General features: G+C 36.8%; 2 protein-coding genes across 3 annotated transcripts in view; both read right to left on the bottom strand.

Annotated features, from left to right (window-relative positions):
• LOC132124418 (trichohyalin-like) overlaps positions 1 to 24,201 on the bottom strand; it is a 127,487-nt gene that overhangs the window by 30,713 nt on the left and 72,573 nt on the right. The gene's annotated exons all lie outside the window — the stretch shown is intronic.
• LOC132124369 (DCN1-like protein 3) lies at positions 366 to 12,413 on the bottom strand. Of its 2 annotated transcripts, XM_059535388.1 has the most exons (4): positions 11,977 to 12,413; positions 10,297 to 10,368; positions 7,380 to 7,919; positions 366 to 1,535 (listed from the first exon to the last, which is right to left on the bottom strand). In XM_059535388.1, exons 3-4 carry the CDS (start codon positions 7,808 to 7,810, stop codon positions 1,073 to 1,075), a joined length of 894 nt encoding a protein of 297 aa, XP_059391371.1. In that variant the 5' UTR covers positions 7,811 to 7,919; positions 10,297 to 10,368; positions 11,977 to 12,413; the 3' UTR covers positions 366 to 1,072. The 2 variants fall into 2 exon arrangements, with proteins under 2 accessions (XP_059391371.1, XP_059391372.1); XM_059535389.1 differs by lacking the exon at positions 10,297 to 10,368.

Below are 24,201 nucleotides of genomic sequence, written 5' to 3'. Positions count from 1 at the left end.
AAGCCAGTTTCAATACATTTTTGATTAAAGTAAAAAAAGAAATATTGGATTGTTTTTCTTGGAATTGTCAGTTTTTCTTTAAATTAATTGTCAAATCCACATATATTCTTCTAACTGATATAATAAAATGAAAGAAAACTAATAGGATTTCTATCATTTAAATTTTTTTCATGTAACAACACAACTTACCCGATATATTAAGACGTATGATCGGTACATGAAAAAAAAAAACACTACATAGTACAAATGTCTGATTTGAACAACAATTGCTTGCTACACAGATGCACTGAACATCAGAGATCAGAAAGTGAATCCCTCTCAAATCCAACGTAAAACGATCAGTATAAAAAGACCCTAAAATCCAATGTTAAACACATTTTTATTAATTATAAACCGTATCATTTATATAAAACCAGACTGAAATGAAATCACTTTGAATAAAAAAAAAAAAAAATGTAAACCGTAAAATAAAAGTAAAAGCTCACAGCAGACTGTATTTCCCACTCACACATCTGACCACTGAGAATACATGAGAATGAATGAATGCATCCGAGGAGACGTGAATGAGAAGAACAAATAAAGTCAGAAACTATTAGGGAAGCACGAGTGGGAAATGAGGTTTTGAGGGCTCCAGGACATCAATCACCAAAACCTGATGTTAAACAGAACCACCACACACCCCTCAATCCAAAAATAACTGTTAAAACACATTCCCTGCAGCGTTTATGCTGGCGTGCATGTGTGTGTGTGTGTTCGAACTCGGTAGGCAGCTGACAGAATTCCCTTTTCTTTGGCGTGTTGGTCAACCCCAAAAAATTATCAAGAAGAAACCGCTCTGGATGAAATGTGAACATTAAAACAAATGAAATGAACAATAGCAATAACTTAAATAAAAGTGCTTAAAAAAACTATTTGTTTGGAGCCCTTTCATTAAAACAAAAGTCTGAGCGCACACCGGGATGCCCAACGCAATAAGACTGAAAATTTCATAACAGGATGGAGAGTGACGGGCTCAGAGACACCTCCGCACGTCATCGTCCAGAATTCACCACCATCCCAAAAGCATCCGTCCTCAGGTTCCCGGCCACACGGCCGTGGCCTCAGAGTCCGACTGTTCTCTCCGCCGTCTCTCCATCTCCCACTCCACGAAGGAGTCAAAGAGGCTGGGCCAGGCCTCGTCCTCGCTGTAGTTGCTGAGGTCCTGGCCGATGCTCTGCGTGAAGTTCAGAAACATGTTCCAGGTGTCACGAGAGATGCCGCGCACGGCACACGGATTCTCCGACAGGAAGTCCAGCCAGTGCTCCAGCAGCGGCGGCGCGTCCAACGTGAAGACGAGCCGCCACAGCGCGATGGCGATGGATCGCTGCAGCGAACGCTGACCCTGCTCGGCGTCCAGCCCGAACTGGAAGGTGAAGCGGTAGAGATCTTTAAAACTCTCTTCTCCACGGGACTCCTCTAGCAGCACAGAGAACCGAGAGCAGATCCCCGGGATACTGTCGGCTTGGATCGCTTTACAGCCGTCCACAAACTCCCTCCTGAGACACAAAAGTGCAAAACATCTTCAGTCAACATTTGCAATGCATTTTACTTCAGTATGTTGTGTACCGTGTGACCCTGGACCACAAAACCAGTCTGAAGTGTCAATGAATAATAAAGAAGCTTTCCATTGATGTCTGGTTTGTTAGGATCGGACAATATTTTGTCGAGATACAACTATTTTAAATTCAGGAATCTGAGGGTGCAAAAAAATCTAAATACTTAAAAAAAAATCACCTTTAGAGTTGTCCAAATGAATTCTTAGCAATGCATATTACTAATCAAAAGTTTAGTTTTGACATATTTACGGTAGGAAATTTACTAAATATCTTTATGGAATAGATCTTTACTTAATATCCTAATGATTTTTGGCATAAAAGAAAAATGTATCATTTTGACCCATACAATGTGTTTTTGGTTATTGCTACAAATATCCCCCAGAGACTGAAGACAGCTTTTGTGCTCCAGGGTCACACATACATATGCATTTTTGTTAATTTTAGTTAAAAGTTTATTAATTTTGTTATTGTTTTTTTATGAGCTACTTTTGGTCTATATACTGTAGGTTATATTCATATTTCTTTCAGTTGTCGTTATTTATTAGTGCTGTCAAATGATTCATTGCGATTAATCGCAATCCAAAATAAAAGTTTTTGTTTGTTTTTTATGTGTGTGTTCATTGTATATTTATTAAACACACACACACACACACACGCACACACACACAAACACACACATATTGTATATATATATAAATACATGCACATACAGTATATATTGAGAAAATATTTGAATGTAGTATTTACAGGTTTATATTAATATTCATATGATTTATATTATAAATAAATATTTATTTAATATATAAACATAACGTTTTCGGAAATATATACATGCATGTGTGTGCATTTATATATACATAACAGTGATGCGCGGGTTGATCCAAAATGAGCGGGTGCCTGCAGTTGCCCGCGGTTACGAGTCATCATATGTTTAAATGATATTCAGGTCGCGGTCGGTCGGGTCCTTTGAAATAAAGATGTCAAATAAACCTTTGTCATTTATATAGTACTAGACACATTTTTGAAATACATATGCCTACACTTTATTGGCTGAATAACTGGCGCGAAGATGACACACGAGCTCAGTCTGCAGGGCAGGCAAAGAAGACTGCATGGGGAGCAACGTCGCTATTTTTGGTAAAACATGATTTTGACGACTTCATTAAGTTTTGTTTTATAGAAAACTCTTTTAAAAAGATTTTCATTTTGTATAAATTGTATCTTAATTTTGATCAATGTTTTATCAATCAGATGCCCGTATTTAATAAATAAGAAGCAAATATATAGCCTAGCAGATAATGTGATAAGGCGCCAGCAGGATCACTTGCATTGCATGTGAACTAAACTCAGCGTGTGCATCTAAGATTTGAGAAATATGAGCTATATATTACAGAAAGCTTGAAATGTCTTCTTTTAAACGAAAATGTTCAAACCAAAATAAATGGGCTACTCTCTGATGATGTAATCCATATGAAATGTGCATTTCTCTCTGGCGTTCATGGCAAGTCTGCATCGTCAACTTCATCTTTGCAACGACACAGAAAACACCAGTTTATTACTAAACAATAAAATGACTCCTTGCATATTTTCGAACCAGCAGGCCATTCTGGGTTGAGCAAGACTCCACGGAATGAGCGAACGGATCGGGATATTCAAAAATTCGCTCTACGCTCATGAGCTCTGATCGGAACAAACCCGAGCCTCAATGTCTGCTGACCTTGCAGAAACATTCAAATAGACATAGCCAGACTCAGAGCCGGATTATCCATAAGGGCCCACTTGGGCCAGTGCCCAGGGGCACCAACCATTCACAACAACTACGGTGCACCACATGACCCAAGCTTTAAAAGTATTTTTCGTAAATTGTTTTATTATTAACTTGAAATTCTTGAAAGACCATACATATCTAGTTTATGAAAACTAACTTAAAGGGTTAGTTCACCCAGATAGCAAAATTATGTAGTTAATAACTTACCCTCATATTGTTTCAAACCCGTAAGACCTCCGTTTATCTTTGGAACACAGTTTAAGATATTTTAGATTTAGTCCGAGAGCTCTCAGTCCCTCCATTGAAGCTGTGTGTACGGTCTACTGTCCATGTCCAGAAAGGTAAGAAAAACATCATCAAAGTAGTCCATGTGACATCAGAGGGTCAGTTAGAATATTTTGAAGCATCGAAAATACATTTTGGTCCAAAAATAGCAAAAACAACGACTTTATTCAGCATTGTCTTCTCTTCCGTGTCTGTTGTGAGAGAGTTCAAATCAAAGCAGTCTGGATATCCGGTTCGCGAACGAATCATTCAGTTCACCAAACCGAACTGAATCGTTTTAAACGGTTCGCGTCTCTAATATGCATTAATCCACAAATGACTTAAGCTGTTAACTTTTTTAATGTGGCTGACACTCCCTCTGAGTTAAAACAAACCAATATCCCGGAGTAATTCATGTACTCAAACAGTACACTGACTGAACTGCTGTGAAGAGAGAACTGAAGATGAACACCGTTGAACTCTCTCACACAACAGACGCGGAAGAGAAGACAATTCTGAATAAAGTCTAGTTTTTGCTATTTTTGGACCAAAATGTATTTTCGATGCTTCAAAATATTCTAACTGACCCTCTGATGTCACATGGACTACTTTGATGATGTTTTTCTTACCTTTCTGGACATGGACAGTAGACCGTACACACAGCTTCAATGGAGGGACTGAGAGCTCTCGGACTAAATCTAAAATATCTTAAACTGTGTTCCAAAGATAAATGGAGGTCTCACGGGTTTGGAACGACATGAGGGTGAGTTATTAATGACATAATTTTACTATCTGGGTGAACTAACCCTTTAACAATAATAATAATAATAATAATAAATTATAAATAAATAAAGATTACATGACCACTATCAGTCCCCCCCTTCCGTCCCCAATCTGTCAGAGTTGAGTTGGTCCACAACAAGTATGCGCAAATGTGTAATTTTTTTAACAGCTACAGAAAATGAATCAAAATGGACAGACGTCAATTGAGTGGTTTTGCAAAAAGAAAGTTAAACAAAGACAAAGACGCTACAATTCCAAATGTTCCTGGGATCGAAAGTTTTTTTTAAAACGAGTGAAGAATGAGCTCAGGACAACAATGACACAGTAGCGATTGACTGCACTCTCCCTGTTTACCATTGAAGTTAAAGTTAAAACATTACCGTCTCCAGCTGCGAGGGGGCGCTCTATGCTGCTCAGTGCTCCTTTAGTCTCGCACTGAAAACATAGAGCGCCCTCTCGCGGCTGTAGACGGTAATGTTTTCTCTTGGTTCTAAATAAATGCGACTTATAGTCCAGTGCGACTTATATATGTTTTTTTCCTTGTCATGATGTATTTTTGGACTGGTGTGACTTATACTTAGGTGCGACTTATAGTCCGAAAAATATGGTAGTTGGACAAGTTAATAAATTACATTTGAGAAATCACCTTAATTATGTCTGGGGGGGGGTCTTTTGAGGTATAGTGCCCAGGGGCACCACACTGTCTTAATATGGCCCTTGCCAGACTAGACTATTTTAGTACAAATTATGAGCTTACTGACGATTATTTTATAAATCTTGACAAAATTATAATAGTATATTAAGATTTTTTTTTTTGCCTAGTTAGTTTTGCCTAAGTTCCTATGGCCCAATGTCGCTACGATGTGCATTTACTGCTTTTTAAAAATGCGGGTCAGGAAGCGGGTCGGGTACAATATTGTATTACATTTTTTTAGTTTTTTTGCGGTCCGAGTTGTGGGCGGGTTAGTTGAAAACATCGGTAGGGTGCGGGTTATTAATAGATTGACCCGCGCATCACTGATACATAATAAATATACACAGTACAAATAGATAAATTATGTAAACAAAAACTTTTATTTTGGATGCGATTAATCATTTGACCGCACTAACTTTTTTAGTGCATCAACATTATCAGTGTTGGAGAAAGTTACTTTTAAAAGTAATTCAATACAATTTTGCATTACTCCCTAAAGTAACTAACTGACCCTTTGCCAGGAGTTTGATTGACAGGTGATCTGACCAATCATAACACTGAATCTGGCATTTTGTCCAACAAAAAAAAGACAAGAGACGTCTTTCTATAACTACTAGTAAAGAGGAAGAGATGATCGTTTCCTCTTTGGTCTGCAATGTATTTTTCACTGCGTGAGAACATGATGTGTGGTGTGAAAGTGCAATTGCTTTTGGACATAGCAGAAGTAACTAAGGGGGGCGGGTGTTTTCGTTACTTTTTATCTAACGTAATGCGTTACTTTACTGTTGCATTACTTTTTCCTCATCTTTGCTTGCTTGTTTGTTTTTAATAGAAAAAGTTCTGTTTTTGTTAAATGTAAAAGCTCTTTCTTGTCAAAAGTATAATGAATAAACCCCAGGCTGAATGTAAATTCACATCTGTATAGTAGAGGACACAGCTCAACAATTGAGGAATAATGAATCTGTTTTTGTGCAAGTGAGGCGAGTTAATGCATGTTTACATTTCTTCTGGCACTACAGTAACTAACTCATTACTTATTAAAATAGTTAATGCCACTTTACTACTTATTTGAAAAAAGTAATCGGATTCTGTAGCTTGCCTTATTCTGAAAATTAAGGTCAAACAAATATTGAGGAAAAAACCCACAACTGCAAATGCCGTCATTGCAACACTATCGTGATGAAGCAATCTCTGCAAGTTTCTGTCTGTTTCTGTCTGAACCGCACTGACTAATCATCTCTCACCACTGCTATTCAACAAGAACACTGGGAAAAAATCTCTCTTTATTGCTTTGTTTTCTAAACTGAACGTTGAGATTTTCAAGCATTTGCATTAGAACCTTATAATACCCACAATGCAATCCTGTAGAACTCACAATGCAATATAAGTGCATTGCTTATGGCGCAATAATTCAATTTTGACCGTTGAACGATGAAAGAACTGTTACAAATTATGACTTGTGTCACTTCCAGGTCTTCTGTTGCAGGTTAAATGGAAGATCAAGTTCTGTGCATTGCATTCTGGGATACGGTAATCAAATGTACAGTATACTGAATGACACCTGAATAGCAAAATAACATAGAGAGCATGCACACACACAGACAAAAAAAGGTTCTTATGAAGCAATGTATTCTAAGATAGCATTTGCCCATTTTTCCCACCTTCTGATGTTCATTCATGTTTATTTTGTGCTATAACTACTAGTAAAGAGAGAGAGATGATCGGTTCACGTGCCGCTTGAGCTGAGGTGCTACAGCGATCTATCATGACACATTATAGGGCCACAAAACAGTATTTATTGTTTGTATTTGTAAAAAATAAATACATAACAGAATTTAATGCTGAGACTTTGTTTCATCCAATGTATTCTAAGATTTCTTTTTTAAAGAAATTAATGCTTTTAATCAGCAAGGATGCATTAAAACTATCAAAAGTGACAGCAAAGACTTTCATAATGTAAAAAAAATCCTGAAAATTAAAATATATCACCGTCCCCACAAGGATATGAAGCAGCACGACTGTTTTTAACATAATAAGAAATGTTTCCTCATGTTAGAATGATTTCTGAAGGATCATGTGACTCGGACGACTGGATGCTGAAAATTCAGCTGCGCATCACAGAAATAAATTACATTTTAAAAGACATTTCAATAGAAAAAAGGTTATTTGAAATTGTAAAAATATTTCACATTTTTATAGTATTTTTGATCAAATAAATGCCGCCTGGCTGAGCGGAAGAGACTTAATCTTACTGACAGTATCTATAAGAACTCACCTTGTAAACTTGCACATGGTAGCAGCCTGGAACTTCCACGCCAGCACCAGCACTCTGAACTCGGCCGGATCGACGCACAGATCGTTGCAGAAGCGCTCCATCCCCTCCTCCAGGATGGCATCTTCATACTCGTCCTTATAACAGGAGAACAAGTCGTCGATCTGAGCGAGCGACACTCCTCCAGCGTCCTGCGCGCTCGTCTCCCGCTGCACTTCTGCAGAGACGGCCGGAGCCGTGCTGCTCTCCACGGTCACCTCCGACACTTTGGTGCCATTGAATATGACATCGGCGGAGGACTTTGCCACTTCCTCTGTGTGCGTGCCGCTTGAACCACCTCCTTTTTTACCGTGCGATTTCCCAGCATCCTTTTCGCCACTTTTACTGCCCAAAGAGGATGTGGGGTTTTTACATTTAGTCACACACTGACCCATCTCGTTCCCGTATCGATCGCCCCGTTCACGTCTCAGAGGTCTTCCTTCAGGTCCAGACGGCCCTTGCTAGACGCCGCTGCTCTGGCTGACGGACAGCAGTCACCATGCCCTGAAGAGTCAAATCAAAGATTCATCATCGTGGAGAAGTCATTTCAAAGCGTCAGTGTAAGAAGTCTAGGATCTATAATGCTTTGTGTTCATGTTTATTAAATGTCAAAGAAGACTGAGGAGGATTTCACAACCCTTTTTATTCCACTTCCAAAGAACGATGACGATCAGATGAATCTATATCACACGTATGCTCTTCCTCTTTTCAGGGCCACAAACATAAAGTTCCCTAGAGCTTCACTTCCTTCCACACAGCCAACAGACGGCGTATCTCACCGCGGCGTATCTCACTCCCTATTCCATGTGATTTTTTATTTTCATTCTGCCTCTTTTGGAAAAGCCGACCCATTGAATCATCTTGTATGAATCTTATCCTGCCGAACAAAGAAAAGCAGTTTCTATATTGCACCGTCAGTGAATCAGAGGCAGGGCGGGACGTTAATTAATTAACCAGTGTGGGGAAATCTATTCATTGTGCCTGCTGAACTAGTATTCAGTGTATGACAGCATGAGTAGGGATTCTCGGAGACAGGGGGCGGAGCCATCACTCCTCCCGCATTCTGATTGGCTGCATAATGACATAAGAGAACTCATAAATGCTTCCAGCATCACATGAGCAAACGTCCCAAAAAACTGTGTTATTAGGCGAGTCACACAGACCTGCACAGACTATTCTGAAAGTCTCAGAATAACACGCTTCTAATGAGCCGTCTGTGTCTCTTCAGAGGAATGAGAGCCATGCGTGTCCATAATTCATTCGTTTCTGGCCTTTGTTTTGTATTAAATATTAAATAAAACCAAATAATTTTTCTCGAGCTGTTTAGTTAAGTTTACTTATGAGCAACATTTTGTTATGCCTTTGAAACATACCAGTAAAACACATAATCTGAATGCAGCAATAAAATACAAAACGTGTCAAATTTGAATTAGTGCCATAATCAGACATGAGACGAATCAGTACAAATGCTTAATTATCAGTTTATAACCTTTGCCTAACAGTGTGTTTGTGTGTGTGTGTTTGTGTGTATATATTGTGACGAGTCAGCTGCCTCCTCCCTGATTGTCACCGGCACCCCGTCCTAAATCGCCGCCCTTCACCAGGCTCCCGCCTGGAGTGTGTGTGTGTGAGAGGAGGGCGCTGGACGACTCAGGGCTGGCGGCGTGTGATGGGGCACACCTGAAGGAAATGGAGCCTCATCACCGCCGCTGTTCAAAAGCCCAACGCTCCTCTCCTCGGGAGACCGGTCTCTCCCCTGTGCATGCACACTGGTGTCCTCGTGGGTCCAGGAAGAGTGCGTTGAGGGACTCCCGTGCCACCAGAGACGTGAGCTGCCGGACCCGCGATCCGGAGGGGAACCGCACCCGTTTACACGGCCGTCGGGCCAGGATGCCGGGCTGTCCATCCCCTGCCAGCGCCGCGGCCAACGAGAGTGATGCGGCCACCAGAGGAAGCTGCCGCCCCTCGCACCCCGGACCGAAGAGGGGAGCGAGTGCGCCCGCCGGACTCCGCCCCTTACCTGGACCCTTCCTCCATGAACACTGCCTGACCCACACGAACCCCGCAGCACGACGAGGACACCAGATTCCCTGTTTATTTTGGACACACTTCTCCTTTGGCCACCTTTATCCCCCGTTTTATTTGATTTTGTGTTAATAAAAGCCTCTCAGAGTCCTGACGCCACACCCACTGTGTCTGTCTTGTGCTCCTCCCGCCACAATATATATATATATATACATACACACACACACACACACACAATTAGAATGGGATATAACAAACTGGGATGGGATAACAAAGATTAAAAGATAGAATATAAAATAGAATATTTACAAAATACTAAAGTCAAATAGTTACTTTAAATCAGTCATTATTAATTATAATTAATATTAGTATTTTATTTATCATTTTAATTATATAAAGGAAGCATTTAAGACAGAATATGAATATTTACCTCATATTAATAATATATATATAGCAATGTAAATAAGCAGAACATTTTGAGAGAGATTTTTAAAAAAATTATAGAATATTTATATGAATAATTATTCATTATAATTGTATTATTTACTATTTATTTTATAGTGTGTGTTTGTTATATATATATAAAACACATATTAATGACATTGCTATGCTTAACATGCAGCTGCCTTGAGCTGTTGCTCCATAATAATAATAATAAAAAAGTGTCACCCTTATCCTAGCACATCTAATGGTCACATGTAAGTTACCCTTAACACTGTGTCTCTATGGAAACCGGAACACTGTATCGACCAATCAGCATCCAGCAGCAGAATGATGTGCTCAGAGCGACTGCATCACTGTGGATCAGGACACACACGTGTGTGTGTGTGGTGTAGTACGGGACACACTGACTCACCCAAATCCCTGAGCACTGAAGCCACGTGTCATCTGAGGAACCTCCATAGAGACGGACGGATCATCCACGAGCCTGAGCACAAGAAAACCAGAGACTGTTAGGAACTTATACACGACACTCCACAATCTGGAGCGTCTACACAACACACCTCCATCCACTGACACACTCACACACCACGAGACCAGAAACAGTTTCCTAACTAACTAACACCCGTGAGGTGTTGATTTGATTGACATGATTGATGTATCGATTAAATGACACATCACCAGACTGGGGTCATCATCATAGCAACACATCAGATGGAGATGTGGCCAGCATCTGGGGATCAAAGGTCAAGAGCAAGAACAAATTTGCATTTGTAGGTCGACAATCAACACCAAATGGCATCTGCCCCCTAACTGACTTCCATTATGTGCTGCATTTACAGATATATTTCATAAATGCAGTAATTAGTCATTTGATATGTACTGCATGATATAGAATTTGCATATTCAATTACCTTGGTATTTACATGCACTCCAAAGCTATAATAAGAATAAATCGGTACATCAGTGGCTATCCAAAAGAACATACTAATACTATAAATGATCCTGTAAATATAATAATTCCTGCAAGGTTTATTAAAGTGAGACACAACTTATTCTATTAAATAAATAATGTTTAAAACATTATTTAGACATCTATTTTCTATTAAGCTGTATTTTATGTGGGGGGGGGGGTTCTCTTCTCATTATAGTGCTGTACAGTTAAATGTATTTTGATTTACAAATTTTGTATTTGTAGATTTTAAATCTAATTTTAAAAAATGTATTAATGTATTTTGTACTTAATTTTCAATCTACTTTTTATTTAATTTTATTGGTTTATTATTTTTTATTTATCTGAATTGCATTTCTTATTTTAATCTAATCTACAATTAATTTAAATCATTTTTATTATATATTAAAAAAATTACACTACAACAAATACAATACAAATATTTATTTTATTGAAAAATTCTCTCTTTTTTAAGTTTTTCTCTAAACTTTTCATCAGACTCCCTCTAGCACCACATGCACATATTTTTTTTACCATGGTTAAACCACTGTAAAACATAGTAAGAGCATAGTACTTATTTGTTACTTATAAAAACTCATGTTTAATTTCAATGAAAGCCAATGTCACAATCTCTATTATATTATTATGTGAGATTCTTGCACAGATGCTGTCTATCTAGTCTACATTTTGGTGCATCACAATCGAATGTTTAATTTTGAGCATCTAAATGAAACCTACACTATTTTTAAGCCATCAGTTTTATGTATAAGCATCATTTTTTAGGCATGTGATAATACTATGTAAACAGCTCACTAGAGTCTCTTGTCAGTATAAATGAGAAACTTTTCCTTTAAAATACGGTTAACTATCCGTCTGTACAGCAAAAACAACAAATGTCCTAACTAACTACGCTCTGGAATTATCCTGATTGTTCTGGAGTATTAATACGAGACTGTATGCGAGTAATGAAACAGATAAAGTATTTTATTAAAGAGCTGAGCCCATGTTAGCAGCTTAGCTGGTTAGCTTCTGATGAGAGAGGTTCATTTCTACACACCGAACTTCAGTTCAACTCTAAAATGTGTGGATTTAGGTCAGAAAGGCCGCTGAAATGTGAAGTGGAGGTGTTTTGTGTTGGTTTACCTGTGGAAAGATGATGAAATGGATCGGAATCAGCGCATTGCTGCTGTCATGCTAAAGCTAAAGCTAATCACGCCCTCCGGCCGAACCGGATCGGTTCTGAATCTCTGCGCAGGAGAAGAACTTCTCTTTGTGTGCTTCTGATGTTCTTTGGGTCAGGAGATGATCATGGTTGATCATCACTTCCTAAAGAACCGAACACGAACCGAACCTGCGCTGTTCCGAACCGGCTCCGGTAAAACCTCCGCCTTCACCGGCTCTCACACTCCTCGGGGTCGCTGCTGGGGGTCTGAGATGGTCGTGACGGACTCAACACGGAACCACAGAGACGCGGATCGGATGCTGATTGATCGATCGCAGTTTCTCTTTTTGTTTGGGTTCGAGAAGGTCTGCGCAAAAGCCGACGCAGATACAGCCGCACCAAACAGCCCACGGCTCTCTAACTGCGCAACTTAGCGCGTTAAGGACTAGTTCGAAACAAAACGTCATCACTCGCGAGCACGAGGAGGCCGGAGTGCGGAAGTGCGGAGATTCTCACCTTTTTTTTACTTTTACTGTCTATGATTCTCACACAAGCCGCACTGCTCTATTCATAGATATATAAATCAAGTGTATATGTGCTCTACTCACGAATAGATGACATGTGTTTCATTGACGGGCAGATAGACTCCTACTGAATAAAGCAAAGGTGACAGAAAGTCCAGCTAGAGATTCACTGGCGTCAGACAAACAAAGCGTTTATGGAGCAAATAAACAGATTACTCATAAAATATGAAGAATTCTAAAATACAAACAAGTAACTGTAACTGTAAGCCATTAAAAGGACTTTCAATAGTTTTCAAATAATAACTTTAGTTATTTAATTGTAGTTGTAATACTACTTTGTGAACACCCAGTGTCGCTGTTTCACTAAAAAAGATGGTTAACTAGGTTAAAACAGATAAATATTGAAGTTAATTTTAGAATACATTTGATGGAAATGTTGACTGTGTTATTTTAGTATTTTTTATATAGAATTATATTATTCATATTTTATTATTTTAATTTTATATGTCATTTTTAGATTAACTCTTAATAATTGTGTTATTACTTTTGTCATTTTTATTATTTTTAAAATACTTGAATATTTTTTTTAACTGTTTTTTATTTTCATGTATTTTTTGGGGTATATATATATATACATATTTGGTGCATCACAATCAAATATATATATATATATATAAACTTTTTTCACTGGAGGAAAGGTGCATTTAAAAGTTTATTTCCATTGGGCCCCTGCGAGGAGTTTGAGTCCCTCCATAATAAAAATCTGAGTTGCTTTTCAGCTTGTCCTGATCTAGATCTAGACTCCTGTAACCAGCAGAAACAATGCACTATTTAGCACTATATATATATACTACATATGTGTGTGCATACAGGTGAGTGTGTGTTTCGAGGCCTTGCTATTAAAACTTTCTAAATAAATAACTACAGAACTGGCAAAGGACCTGTGAGTGGACAAGAGCCATTCATCTCCAGGCCTCAAAAGAGCAAGCACATACAGTAAAGAGTGCATTATTTCAGAGGGAGAAAGAGAGGACAATCCTACCGTCCTGTCAGCAGTTATTCTGTATTGCACACCTTAACCATCTTTATTAGCTGGAAAACACTTGTGCACAAAGACATCGCTTAGTCACAGAGATCTTCACGTACTTTCACTAACACACAAGGTCATCAGTAGAAGTGATCAGACACTAGTGAGTGATCCAGCACACGTAGATCATCTAACTCAATCACTGTCAACATCAAGTAAACATGACTTCTGTGTTTACTGCTTTTAAATGTCAAAACAAGGAGACAGACGAGCTTCACAACTAGATTACACCACGAGACTGGACTAGATTACACCACAGATTACACTGGATCACACAGGCCTAGCAAGACAATTCAGGGACAAGAGAATTCAGATTTACACTAGCACTCAAGATTTTTCAAGATTGCTCACCAGGGCTGCATTTCTTTGATTTGCTGCTCAAGAAAAACAAAAAATATATATTATTGTTGTTAAGGAAAGTCAGTAAATCAGTATTGATGCATTAAATTTATCAAAAGTGACAGTGAAGTCTACTATTAATAATTGCGAACCAGTAATAATTGATCATTACAGAGTGGCAAATCAGCATATAAGAATGATTTCTGAAGATCATGTGACACTGAAGACTGGAGGAATGATGCTGAAAATACAGCGGAGCATCACAGAAATAAATTACATTTGACTATATATTCACAAAGAAAACAGCTGATTTCAAATTAAAAAATATTATAGAATATTACTGCTTGAGACTTCTTTCAAAATATCTTGCAACCCCAAACATTTGAATTATATTGTGCATGCAATAAAGACTAAATAATGTTTAAAAAGTTGTCATCAGTATATGTACGGTACGAAAAGTTGACATTAGAAAAAATGTAGTTCAGGACTTGATTTTGTATGTTTTGAATAGGCCGTGTAATTCGGAGTTTAAAAATACAAGGAAGTAAAAAAAGCAAAACACTTTGTGCTCTAGAATAGCATGCCGCGTGTAATAGTGCACAATAAGACCATGCAGCAACCTGAAAGAAAAGGTTAATATGTTGACTGTATTGACCCATAAAACTGCAATTTCACATTTTCACTCATCACAGCTTATATCACATCACAGCTAAACCCTTCTCTATATAACCTGTTCATACGTAATATTTCGTGCATGGAACTTGATAACACATCAGTTCTGGAAATAGAAATGGTTATGAGTGGGAGAGACGGTGCAAGACAGAGAAAGCATGTAATTAGATGACTAAAGCCTTAATTGTCTTTCATCTATAAAGACATTTAGAACACGCTGCATGCAAATACAAGACAACACATTCCCTCGCTCGCTCCCTCATCTCTTTTCATTTCAAGTTGAATCAGAAATTATAACACTAATAGCTTTAACTGATTTCTTAACTGGACTGATTATTACAGATATTACACACAGGATATACGTTTGCATGTTTCTATGTGTTTGAGTGACATTCAGACTGTTAGTGCATTATTAAAGCAGTGCACCTTCACCCCAAACCATTCTCATCTAAGACCTGAAAGTTCACGGTGTTGACATTAAAGGGAACGTTTACCTGAAAATGAGATTCTGTCATCATTTACTCACCCTCGTGTCATGCCAAACCCATTACTTTCTGGTTTCATCTCTGGAACATTAAACGAGATGTTTTAAAGAATGTTCATGCTGCTCTTTATTATAGACTAAAAGTCACTGTCACTCTCCAAAACAGCAACAAAAAACCATAAATCTAAAATAAATAAAAGATAGTCATAGAGGCCAAGTTAAACTTTTTTCTTCTTCTTTTTTTTAAAGGAAGTCAGCAATCCATAATGGTTTGCCTATTTAACAGTTTGGAAACGAAAATGTGCAAAAAGAAGTCATTTTTTAATCACTTTACCATTTTAAAGGAAAAACCTTTCCAGTGAAAGCATCAAGATGTTAAATTATAAACTTATGAACTGCATATCCCACAAACCATTATGAACGATGATGAATAAAAACAAAAATAGTATATACAAATATTGATGTTGCTAATTGTATAAAAATACTGATGTCATTTTTTTAGGTTTACTGCAAAATATTTACTTTTTTTGTATTATTGAGATGCTAAATTTCTTTATTCATTTTTTAATGTTTTATTTTTTATTTTTAGAATTTCAGTTTTCATTATAATTATTGTAAAAAAACGTATTAGTGTGTTTTTGTCATATATATATATATATATATATATATATATATATATATATATATATATATATATATATATATATATATATATATATATATATATAATATGTCTACGTAGTTTTTAATCATTTTTATTTTATTTTATTTTAGTTATTCTAGTACATCAAGTTAAAGCTAATTACATAAAAATATGTTTTTTTTATTTTACTTCAGCTAAAGTTTATTATTATTATTTATTATGTTTTTTTTTTGTTTATTTGTTTATTTTTAGTTAACTTTATCAACCCAGATTCAAATATATACGCTACTGTTAAGAGTCAGTAATGCTTTTTTTTCCCCTTTTTTTATTGACACTTTTATTCAAGGAAGGAAGCAAGAAAGCAATGAATCAAACGTGGCAGCAAAGACATTTATAATTTCACAACAAAAAAAAGTATTTTAAATAAATGCGGTTCTCATGACATTTTTATTCATTAAGGAATCCTGAAAAACAAAATGTATCACAGTTTTCACCAAAATATTGTGCAGCACAACTGTTCTCAACATTGATAATAATTAGAAATGTTAATCATCATCATATCAGAATGATTTCTGAAGATCATGTGACACTGAAGACTGGAGGAATGATGCTGAAAACACAGCTGCACATCACAGAAATAAATTACAGTTTACAATAGATTCACATAGAAAACAGTTATTTGAAACTGTAAAAATATTTCACAATATTTACCGCAGTTTTTGGGTAAAATGATGAGCATATCAATCAAAAACAGTTAAAAATAGTACAACCTTCAAATGTTCTACAGTAGTGTATACATTGCTAAGTAGTTTGAGAATGTGTCTCAATGATTTTTACTTCCACAAGAGTCTTGATTCGGATGCAGAGGTCCAGAGATCAAATCCCAGACGAGACCCCAGCGGTCCACTGGAGCTCGTGGTGCAGGGGCTCAGAGACTGAAACAAGATCTAGTTTCACACAGACTTTAGGTCAGAACAGCCACATACACCTGTAACTTGATAATGAGGTGAAATATTAACACACTCACATCCCCCGTCCCCCCAACACAAACACATTGAATATTAATGCAGCATCGGTTTCTTGAAGATTGGATGTAAACATACATGTTGTGTATGACACGTGATCGTCACTGTCCAGACTTCAAGGAGTTGAGATTGTTGTCTCTATCTGTCTGTCTTTCTCTCAGAGGTCACTCGTGGACGCTGTGTGAATTTAAGTAGTGAGACATGGTAAGTGCTTTCCGTTAATTACGGGAGAGTGTGTGTGTGTTTGAGCGATGGAAAACTCATTAATAGGGCGGTTAATATTTGATGTGGGCTCTGCTGGGTTGGTTTACGGGCTGAGTGGGACACTGCGGTGATGAGGAGGGTGAGAAAGGGATGTTGTGGTCACCAGGTGAAAGTGAGAGAGGGGTGAAACAGAGGAGATGATCAGAGGAGCAGCTTTCATTAAGAGAGAAATGGAAAAATGCCTTTGAGGCCAGATACCTCCACATGTGTGTGTGTGTGTGCGCGCGTGTGTGTGTGTGTATGTGTGTGGGTGTGCAGGTGTGTGTGTGTGCGTGTGCATGTGTGTGTTTGTGTGTGTGTGTGTGTGTGTGTGTGTGTGTGTGCATGTGTGTGTGCATGTGTGTGCGTGTGGGAGAGAGGACAAGTGTGTTTTGTTCTATATAAAAAATATTATCATTGTTACAAAATGAATTATTTCAGGTTAATATTCTGTTTTGTTAGTAGCTGTGAAGTAAACAGAATAATTAGCAGTTGCTAAATTAAACATAGATTGATTATAGCAGACAGACAGACTGTTCTTATATATATACAAATATATATATTATAGTCAATATACACATGCAGGTAGGAAGTTCGTTTTTGAGAGTCTCTTTGCTCACCATTATGCTTTTTATTTGATTTTTAGTTTTTTTTGTTTTTGTTTAAAAATACAGTACATACTGTAAAAGTGTGAAATATTATTACCATTTAAAATAGCTGTTTTCTATTTAAATATATTATAACATGTCATTTATCTCTGTGATCAAAGCTGTATTTTCAGCATCATTACTCCAGTCTTCAGTGTCACCTGAAGAACACTGTCTCTGTCTCCTGTTCTTTTTTCCAAACAACATAAATTACGTTCAAATTGGATTTGTTAGTTTTTCTCCTCTAAAAAAAGTTTTTCTCCTCTAAAAGTAATCCCACAAGCCCCGGCATTTCTGTTCATTCCCTTCACTCCTGAAACAGACCCTTGTTCCATTCAGGCAAAGGTCAGGAGGTCATTCCAGTCATTAATGCTAAAAAAGTGTGACCTCTGTCCTCGTGCAGCCTGAAATCCAAGAATCGCTCAGTCCTTGACCTTGTACAACACTCTCACTGTCACACACACACACACACACACACACTTAAGAGCTGTCAACCCTGTAAAACACCACATTGATAATAAAAGAGTGCAAGAGAGAGATAAAGGTCTTTAAAAGCTTGCAGCGCTCCCTCTTTCCTCTCGGGAACGACAGGCCTAATGCAGGATGACTGCACTCTTTCTGTAAAGGAACGACAGAAACACAGAATGAAAAGAAGAACCGTCTGATGCTGAGCTGTAGTGACTCGTGTAAAAGACGGACTGAAAAAGCAGTGAAAAGAAGAAATGATGTAATAAGAAATTGTATGAACTAAGAAGCATCATACAGCAGAAACGTTACATGGGCCTAAAAAAGCTAGTGAAGCTTAAAGATTAGCTAAAAGCTCAAATAAACATCTTGTCAAATTTTTTCAGAAGTGTTTTTTATTTGATACGGCATCTTAAAAACAATTTTTCATTTTAATTAATGCATTAATTAATTTATTTATTTTTGAATACTGTTGTGTTTTTGTAATCTTTAACGATTTTAATTGTTAAAGATTACCATTAGGCCACGGGAAGTCGGACTGGCAATCGAAAGGTTGTGAGTTCGAGTCCCGGGCCGGCAGGAATTGTGGGTGGGGGGAGTGCATGTACAGTTCTCTCTCCACCTTCAATACCACGACTTAGGTGCCCTTGAGCAAGGCATCGAACCCCAACTGCTCCCCGGGCGCCGCAGCATAAAATGGCTGCCCACTGCTCCGGATGTGTGCTCACAGTGTGTGTGTGTGTGTTCACTGCTCTGTGTGTGTGCATTTCGGATGGGTTAAATGCAGAGCACAAATTCTGAGTATGGGTCACCATACTTGGCTGAATGTCACGTCACTTTCACTTGTCATTTTTACAATAACAACACAGGTACTCATGCCAAAAGATGCTGAAATGGCAGTGAGATGCATCATAATGGCCAAATGTTTTTTATGGGAACATTTAAACTGAGTAACAATTTAAAGGGGAAAAAAAAAAATATATATATATATATATTAGTAAACACAAAAAGGTGACAAATCTTTGGAAAGCTCCCTCCCCAATGTACCGTTTCAATAGAAAAACAAGTCAACACAACAAAGAATTTTTTTTTTGTAAACATGAGTGGAAAATGTGAAAAACAAAAAAAACACTTACCTGTGCCATGATGCATCCATATTCTCAATTCCGTGTGGGAATTCCAGGAAGTGATATGGATGTGATGCAAAGCTGTTTACATGCAGCAAAACTCCATTTACAGGAACATCAGTAATACATGACCAGAAGTTCCTCCACCTGTAGCATATTAGGATGATTCAGAAACTTTACAGCACAAATAACATGCATTTATACAGAAAAACAGTTTGAACAGAAATTCGTGCTTCACTTTTTTGCTTTTAAACCCTCACTTGCCCTTAATAGTAGTATATATATATATATATATATATACACACACACACACACACACACACACACACTAGCAAATCCTCTGTTCTATCAGTTTTTTTCTAATAAAAAAAAAAAACACAGACACTTGTCACATATTTTGTTTAATGTTGCTGTCTTCTTGGTCTGGACGCTTCTATTGTTCTCTGTATTTTTTAAGTCGCTTTGGTTAAAAGTTTCTGATCAATGACTATGTAAATGTAATATATATATAGTGTGTGGAGAACTGTGCTTGTTTGTGTTGTGTGTGTTTGTGTTGAGCATCAGCTGTGTGTCTGTGTGGAGCAGCTGTCACTCATTCCCCTGGTGAAGGAGGTTCAGACGTGTAATCATGGCGATCGTCATCTAGTCTGCAGTGATTCAGACGTGTTTAGATCTGACGCTCATTAAGTAATAACTTCATACTCACTGATGGGTCACAGCAGGTCACATTACACAGACAGACACACACGTCCATTCAAATATACAGCTCAGGAAATCACATGCATCAGTTCAAGACACAACCACTTCTTCTCAATTGTTTCTCACGTACATGCTTTCAGACAGATATCAACAAATACAACACATTTACTTACTAACTTTTAAACAGGAGAAACCATAGCGTTTCTTACTGTCATTAAAGTCTGTATGTTCAAAGAACTCATCATGAAAATGTTTTCAATTAGAGTTAAAGTACAAAAGAATGTCTCATATTTTAAGGAAGTCATAAACCTGATCGTTAACATTTTACAATAAGGTTCTATTTGTTAACATTAGTTAATTACTTTAGTTAACAGCAACTAAGAAAAATGATTAAGCATTTATTACTTATAATGTTAATTTCAGCATTTACTATTGAAATATTAACATCAAAAGTTGTATCTGTTAACATTATTTAAAGAAATCAGCTATAATGAACTAAAAAGTTGTGTTTTTTAAAGAAAGCCTGTTTCCGTCACTGAATTAAAAAAAAAATGTAAAAAGAGGTAATGCAACTTTTTTCTCACAATTGCAGTTAATTTTTAATGGATTACAAGCCCCCCTTAAAATTAAACATTAATAGTTCTATAATTAAACAATAAATTTGCATGTTTTCTGATGTTGGTTAATGGATATTTTAACATGCAAATAATAAACAAATCATATATTTCAAGTTTGGGTGTAAACGCTGGTGTAATCTAATGTTAAGTGCATTTGATGCTGTTGAGAACAAAAATTTAATATATTATTACTATTTGTTTTAATGCAAAATAATCCCATTTAATTTAAGGTCAAAAGCAATCTAAAAGATATTCAAAGGTAGTAATCTATATTGCATTACTTATTACAATTTTCAACATTAACAAATATTAATAAATACTGTAACAAATGCATTGCTCACAGTCAAACATTAACTAATAGGACTTTTTTGTAAAGTGTTACCATCTGATCTTATAATGCTCTTTTCCATATTTTGCCCTTTTTTGTCAGCTGAACCACATTAATGAGCCATCATTATTTTTTTATATCAGGCCATATGCTGTGAATGAAAACTGAAACATGCAAACATAGACAAACAGACATGAAACAAATGTGGCAGAAACAAGAAAGGAAATCTATGACCTAATAAACTTTAAGAAATGAACATGGTTGTGTATTTAAATTGAGGCATTCTGAGGAAAAGCAATAAGTTCACTATCCAGTCTATGACTCCAAAGATGTTTTTCTGTGTTTTTGTCATGACTTCAGGGCCTTGTTGATTTATTAAGAAATGTATCTCTGTCTGTCTGGAGAGATTGAGAACGTCTGACAGTAAAGGTGCTCTGTCTGAAGTCTGCTCATCTGCTCCAAACTTTCAGATTTATGCTTTATGACAAGGTAAAGGAACGAAGCCACGGGTCTGTGTGTGTGTGTGTGTGTGTGTTAGTCCTGTCTGAGCCAGGTTTGTTTATTTGTATTGCTTTGTGAGATGCCAGTGTCCTGTGAGATTTCAGACAGTTATCCAGAGGTATAAGTGTGTGTGAGAGTTAGCATCGTCTCAAAGATACATACATCATAAAGAACAAATGAGGGCCTAACACACACACACACACACACACGCAAGTAGATGCTAAAAATAAAAAAACAATGTACTACATATTGCATCAAGAAAGATCTGGGTCATATATTTCAGTCCATTCAGTAGGCTACATCTTTACAATTGTGGTTTTTCATGAAGTTTTACATCATACTTTTTTGGGATGAAGGTGGGGATTTTAGAAAGTTGGGAGATTTAGATGAAGGGGAAATGATTGTAGCAGATTGTAAAACCCACCGCACACACACACACACACACACACACACACACACACATACTTGGACTGCACTTTCCAAACAGAGACTGGCACACTGAGTGATGCAGGACATTTCTCATTACGGTTCAGTCTGTGTCTGTCACTCTACTCGTGCTTTAGCAACATCTTGGGCAGCGTTTAAGAGAGTGTCTCTCTCCGAGATTTGTGCTGCAGCAACTTGGGAGTTCAGTTTGCATGCTTTCTCGTTTTTTCAGACTAAATGTGACTCCCTTGCCAGCGGTGTGTGCTGCAGAACTATCAGCGTGTACAGATACTTCACAAAGGGGATTCCTCGTGATTGCGTAGATTTACTAGTAAAGAAATAGGATGCTACAAACATAACTTTGGTTTCATGACTAAGTGGAACCAGTGTGTCATGGTGAGTCGGTATCACAAGAATGACGTGTGAGGAGGTTATTAAAGCTCAAGACACGTCATGAGTCACATTCTGCTCTCAGTCAAGCGCAAACATGAGGGATTTTCCTCTTACACTCTCACACTTTAACCACAGCTACGTCTGTAATACCCTTCAATCAACTTTAATATACTATAGTTCATTTTTTTAAATGGTCAAGAACATCAAATATCAATATTTTACCCATTTACATATATAACCTGTAAACATTTTATTAAAGATGATAAAAACATTAAATAATAATCTGATATTAATATTTGACAAACATTAATGTTTTTATCCACTCATATGGGTGATGTAATGAGGATTTTATTAACCATACAACATATAAATCTTTTAATAATGACCGTAAGCAACATCAAATAATGTTATATTAATATTTGACAAATAGTAATATTGTTTAATCCCTTTAAATATACCATTAGAGATAATCAAATATATCAAATATTAATATTTGACAAATATTATGATTTTATTAAATATACTACCAGTAAATGTTTTCTAAAAATAATAATAATAATTCATAGGTGTATCTTTTTGTAAAGGAAAAATTCAAGAAATTTTATTATTTTCTGTGGTGTTCGGTTGTTATGTATTTTTGACCGGTTTCTCTGTGGTTTCTTCCTGTGTGGAGTGAAAAGACTCCTGTGTCTTTGTGATCTTGGGGTAAAGAATCATTCATATTCATAGTGAAAACACTGCGGGATGCTGAATAACTAACACATGCTAACGTTATTGCTCACTGTTAGAGGTTTGATCATAAGAGAGAGAGACATTGAGAGGCACCATGGGAAAGGCCTACTTTTCTGCCCACAGACACAGATTTAAATAACCCAAAACCAGCAAACAGAACCGTCCTGCATGTGCATTTGTGTGTGTGTGTGTGTGTGTGTGTGTGTGACACCTGGGCATCATCCAGGGACAGGGGCAGGAGTGTGTGATGTGTCTAAAACTTTCTAAAAATGGGCAGCATGATAACAGGCCCTACAGTCATCATGTGAAACAGCGGAGTCGTGTTTACCCCTGCACTGAAAGCAGCTAAAGCACACTTCACTTTGTTTGCTTCTTTATGCAAATAAATTCTTTATGCAATAAATAATTTTCCTTATGCAAAAAAAGTATTTATTTTTATGAAAAGTAAGTACATTAAGAAAAATTATGTATTAATTTGAATTAAGAATGAATTGCACAATTTAAAAATAAATTAATTACTTAATTACTTAAATGTCATGAAAAATGTCAAGTTGCAAGACATCTCAGTAATCCTAAAAATAGAATTTTGGGGTGAAATAAGAAATGATATTTGCATAAAGAAACTTAAGCCTATTTTTAGACCATTACTTTTTTAGTTAAGCACATATTTTTTCACAATTAATATAATTTATTTAATATCATGGAAATAAAGTCACAATAAAAAATAACTCATTATTATAGTTTCCTAAAACTATTATTTATTTTTTATGCATTTTTTAAAATAAGACATTATTTGCTTACAAAAAGAAGCTGTTAAAACAAAAATCTTATGCAAAAAATGATTTTATTGCATTTTTCTACAGTAAATCAGATCTTTTTTCGTGTTTCTGTGAGATTCACACAATAAGAAGTGATTTCAGACAGATCTGCTCTACTTATCATTTACATAAGATGATTTTACAAAACCATTTGCACTCACACATGTTCATGTAACCTTATCTGAACTTTTCTAATTACATTACCCTACAACTAATTGATATTCCCTCCATTAGAGATGAGTGTGTGTATGTGTGTGTGTGTGTGTGTGTTAATTCTTTTCAGATATGTGTTACTCATTTGTATTCTTGATGCCATTGTATGTTATTGGCTGCAGTCTGAACATGATGGCTGATACACACACACACACACACACACACTCTCTCTCTCTCTCTCTCACACACACACACACACACACACACAGGACCTCTGCAGGGC

Source organism: Carassius carassius, chromosome 42 (genome assembly GCF_963082965.1).
Source record: "Carassius carassius chromosome 42, fCarCar2.1, whole genome shotgun sequence".
Lineage (NCBI taxonomy): Eukaryota > Metazoa > Chordata > Actinopteri > Cypriniformes > Cyprinidae > Carassius > Carassius carassius.
The sequence above is the reverse complement of the archived record's forward strand: the minus strand, read 5'-3'. Positions and strand labels throughout refer to the sequence as shown.

Excerpts from the sequence above, each read along its gene's own strand:
- LOC132124369 (XM_059535388.1), bottom strand. The coding sequence starts at position 7,810 with ATGGGTCAGTGTGTGACTAAATGTAAAAACCCCACATCCTCTTTGGGC. Across the intron at positions 1,536-7,379 it reads ACCATGTGCAAGTTTACAAG|GAGGGAGTTTGTGGACGGCT; the intron begins GTGAGTTCTTAT and ends TTTGTGTCTCAG.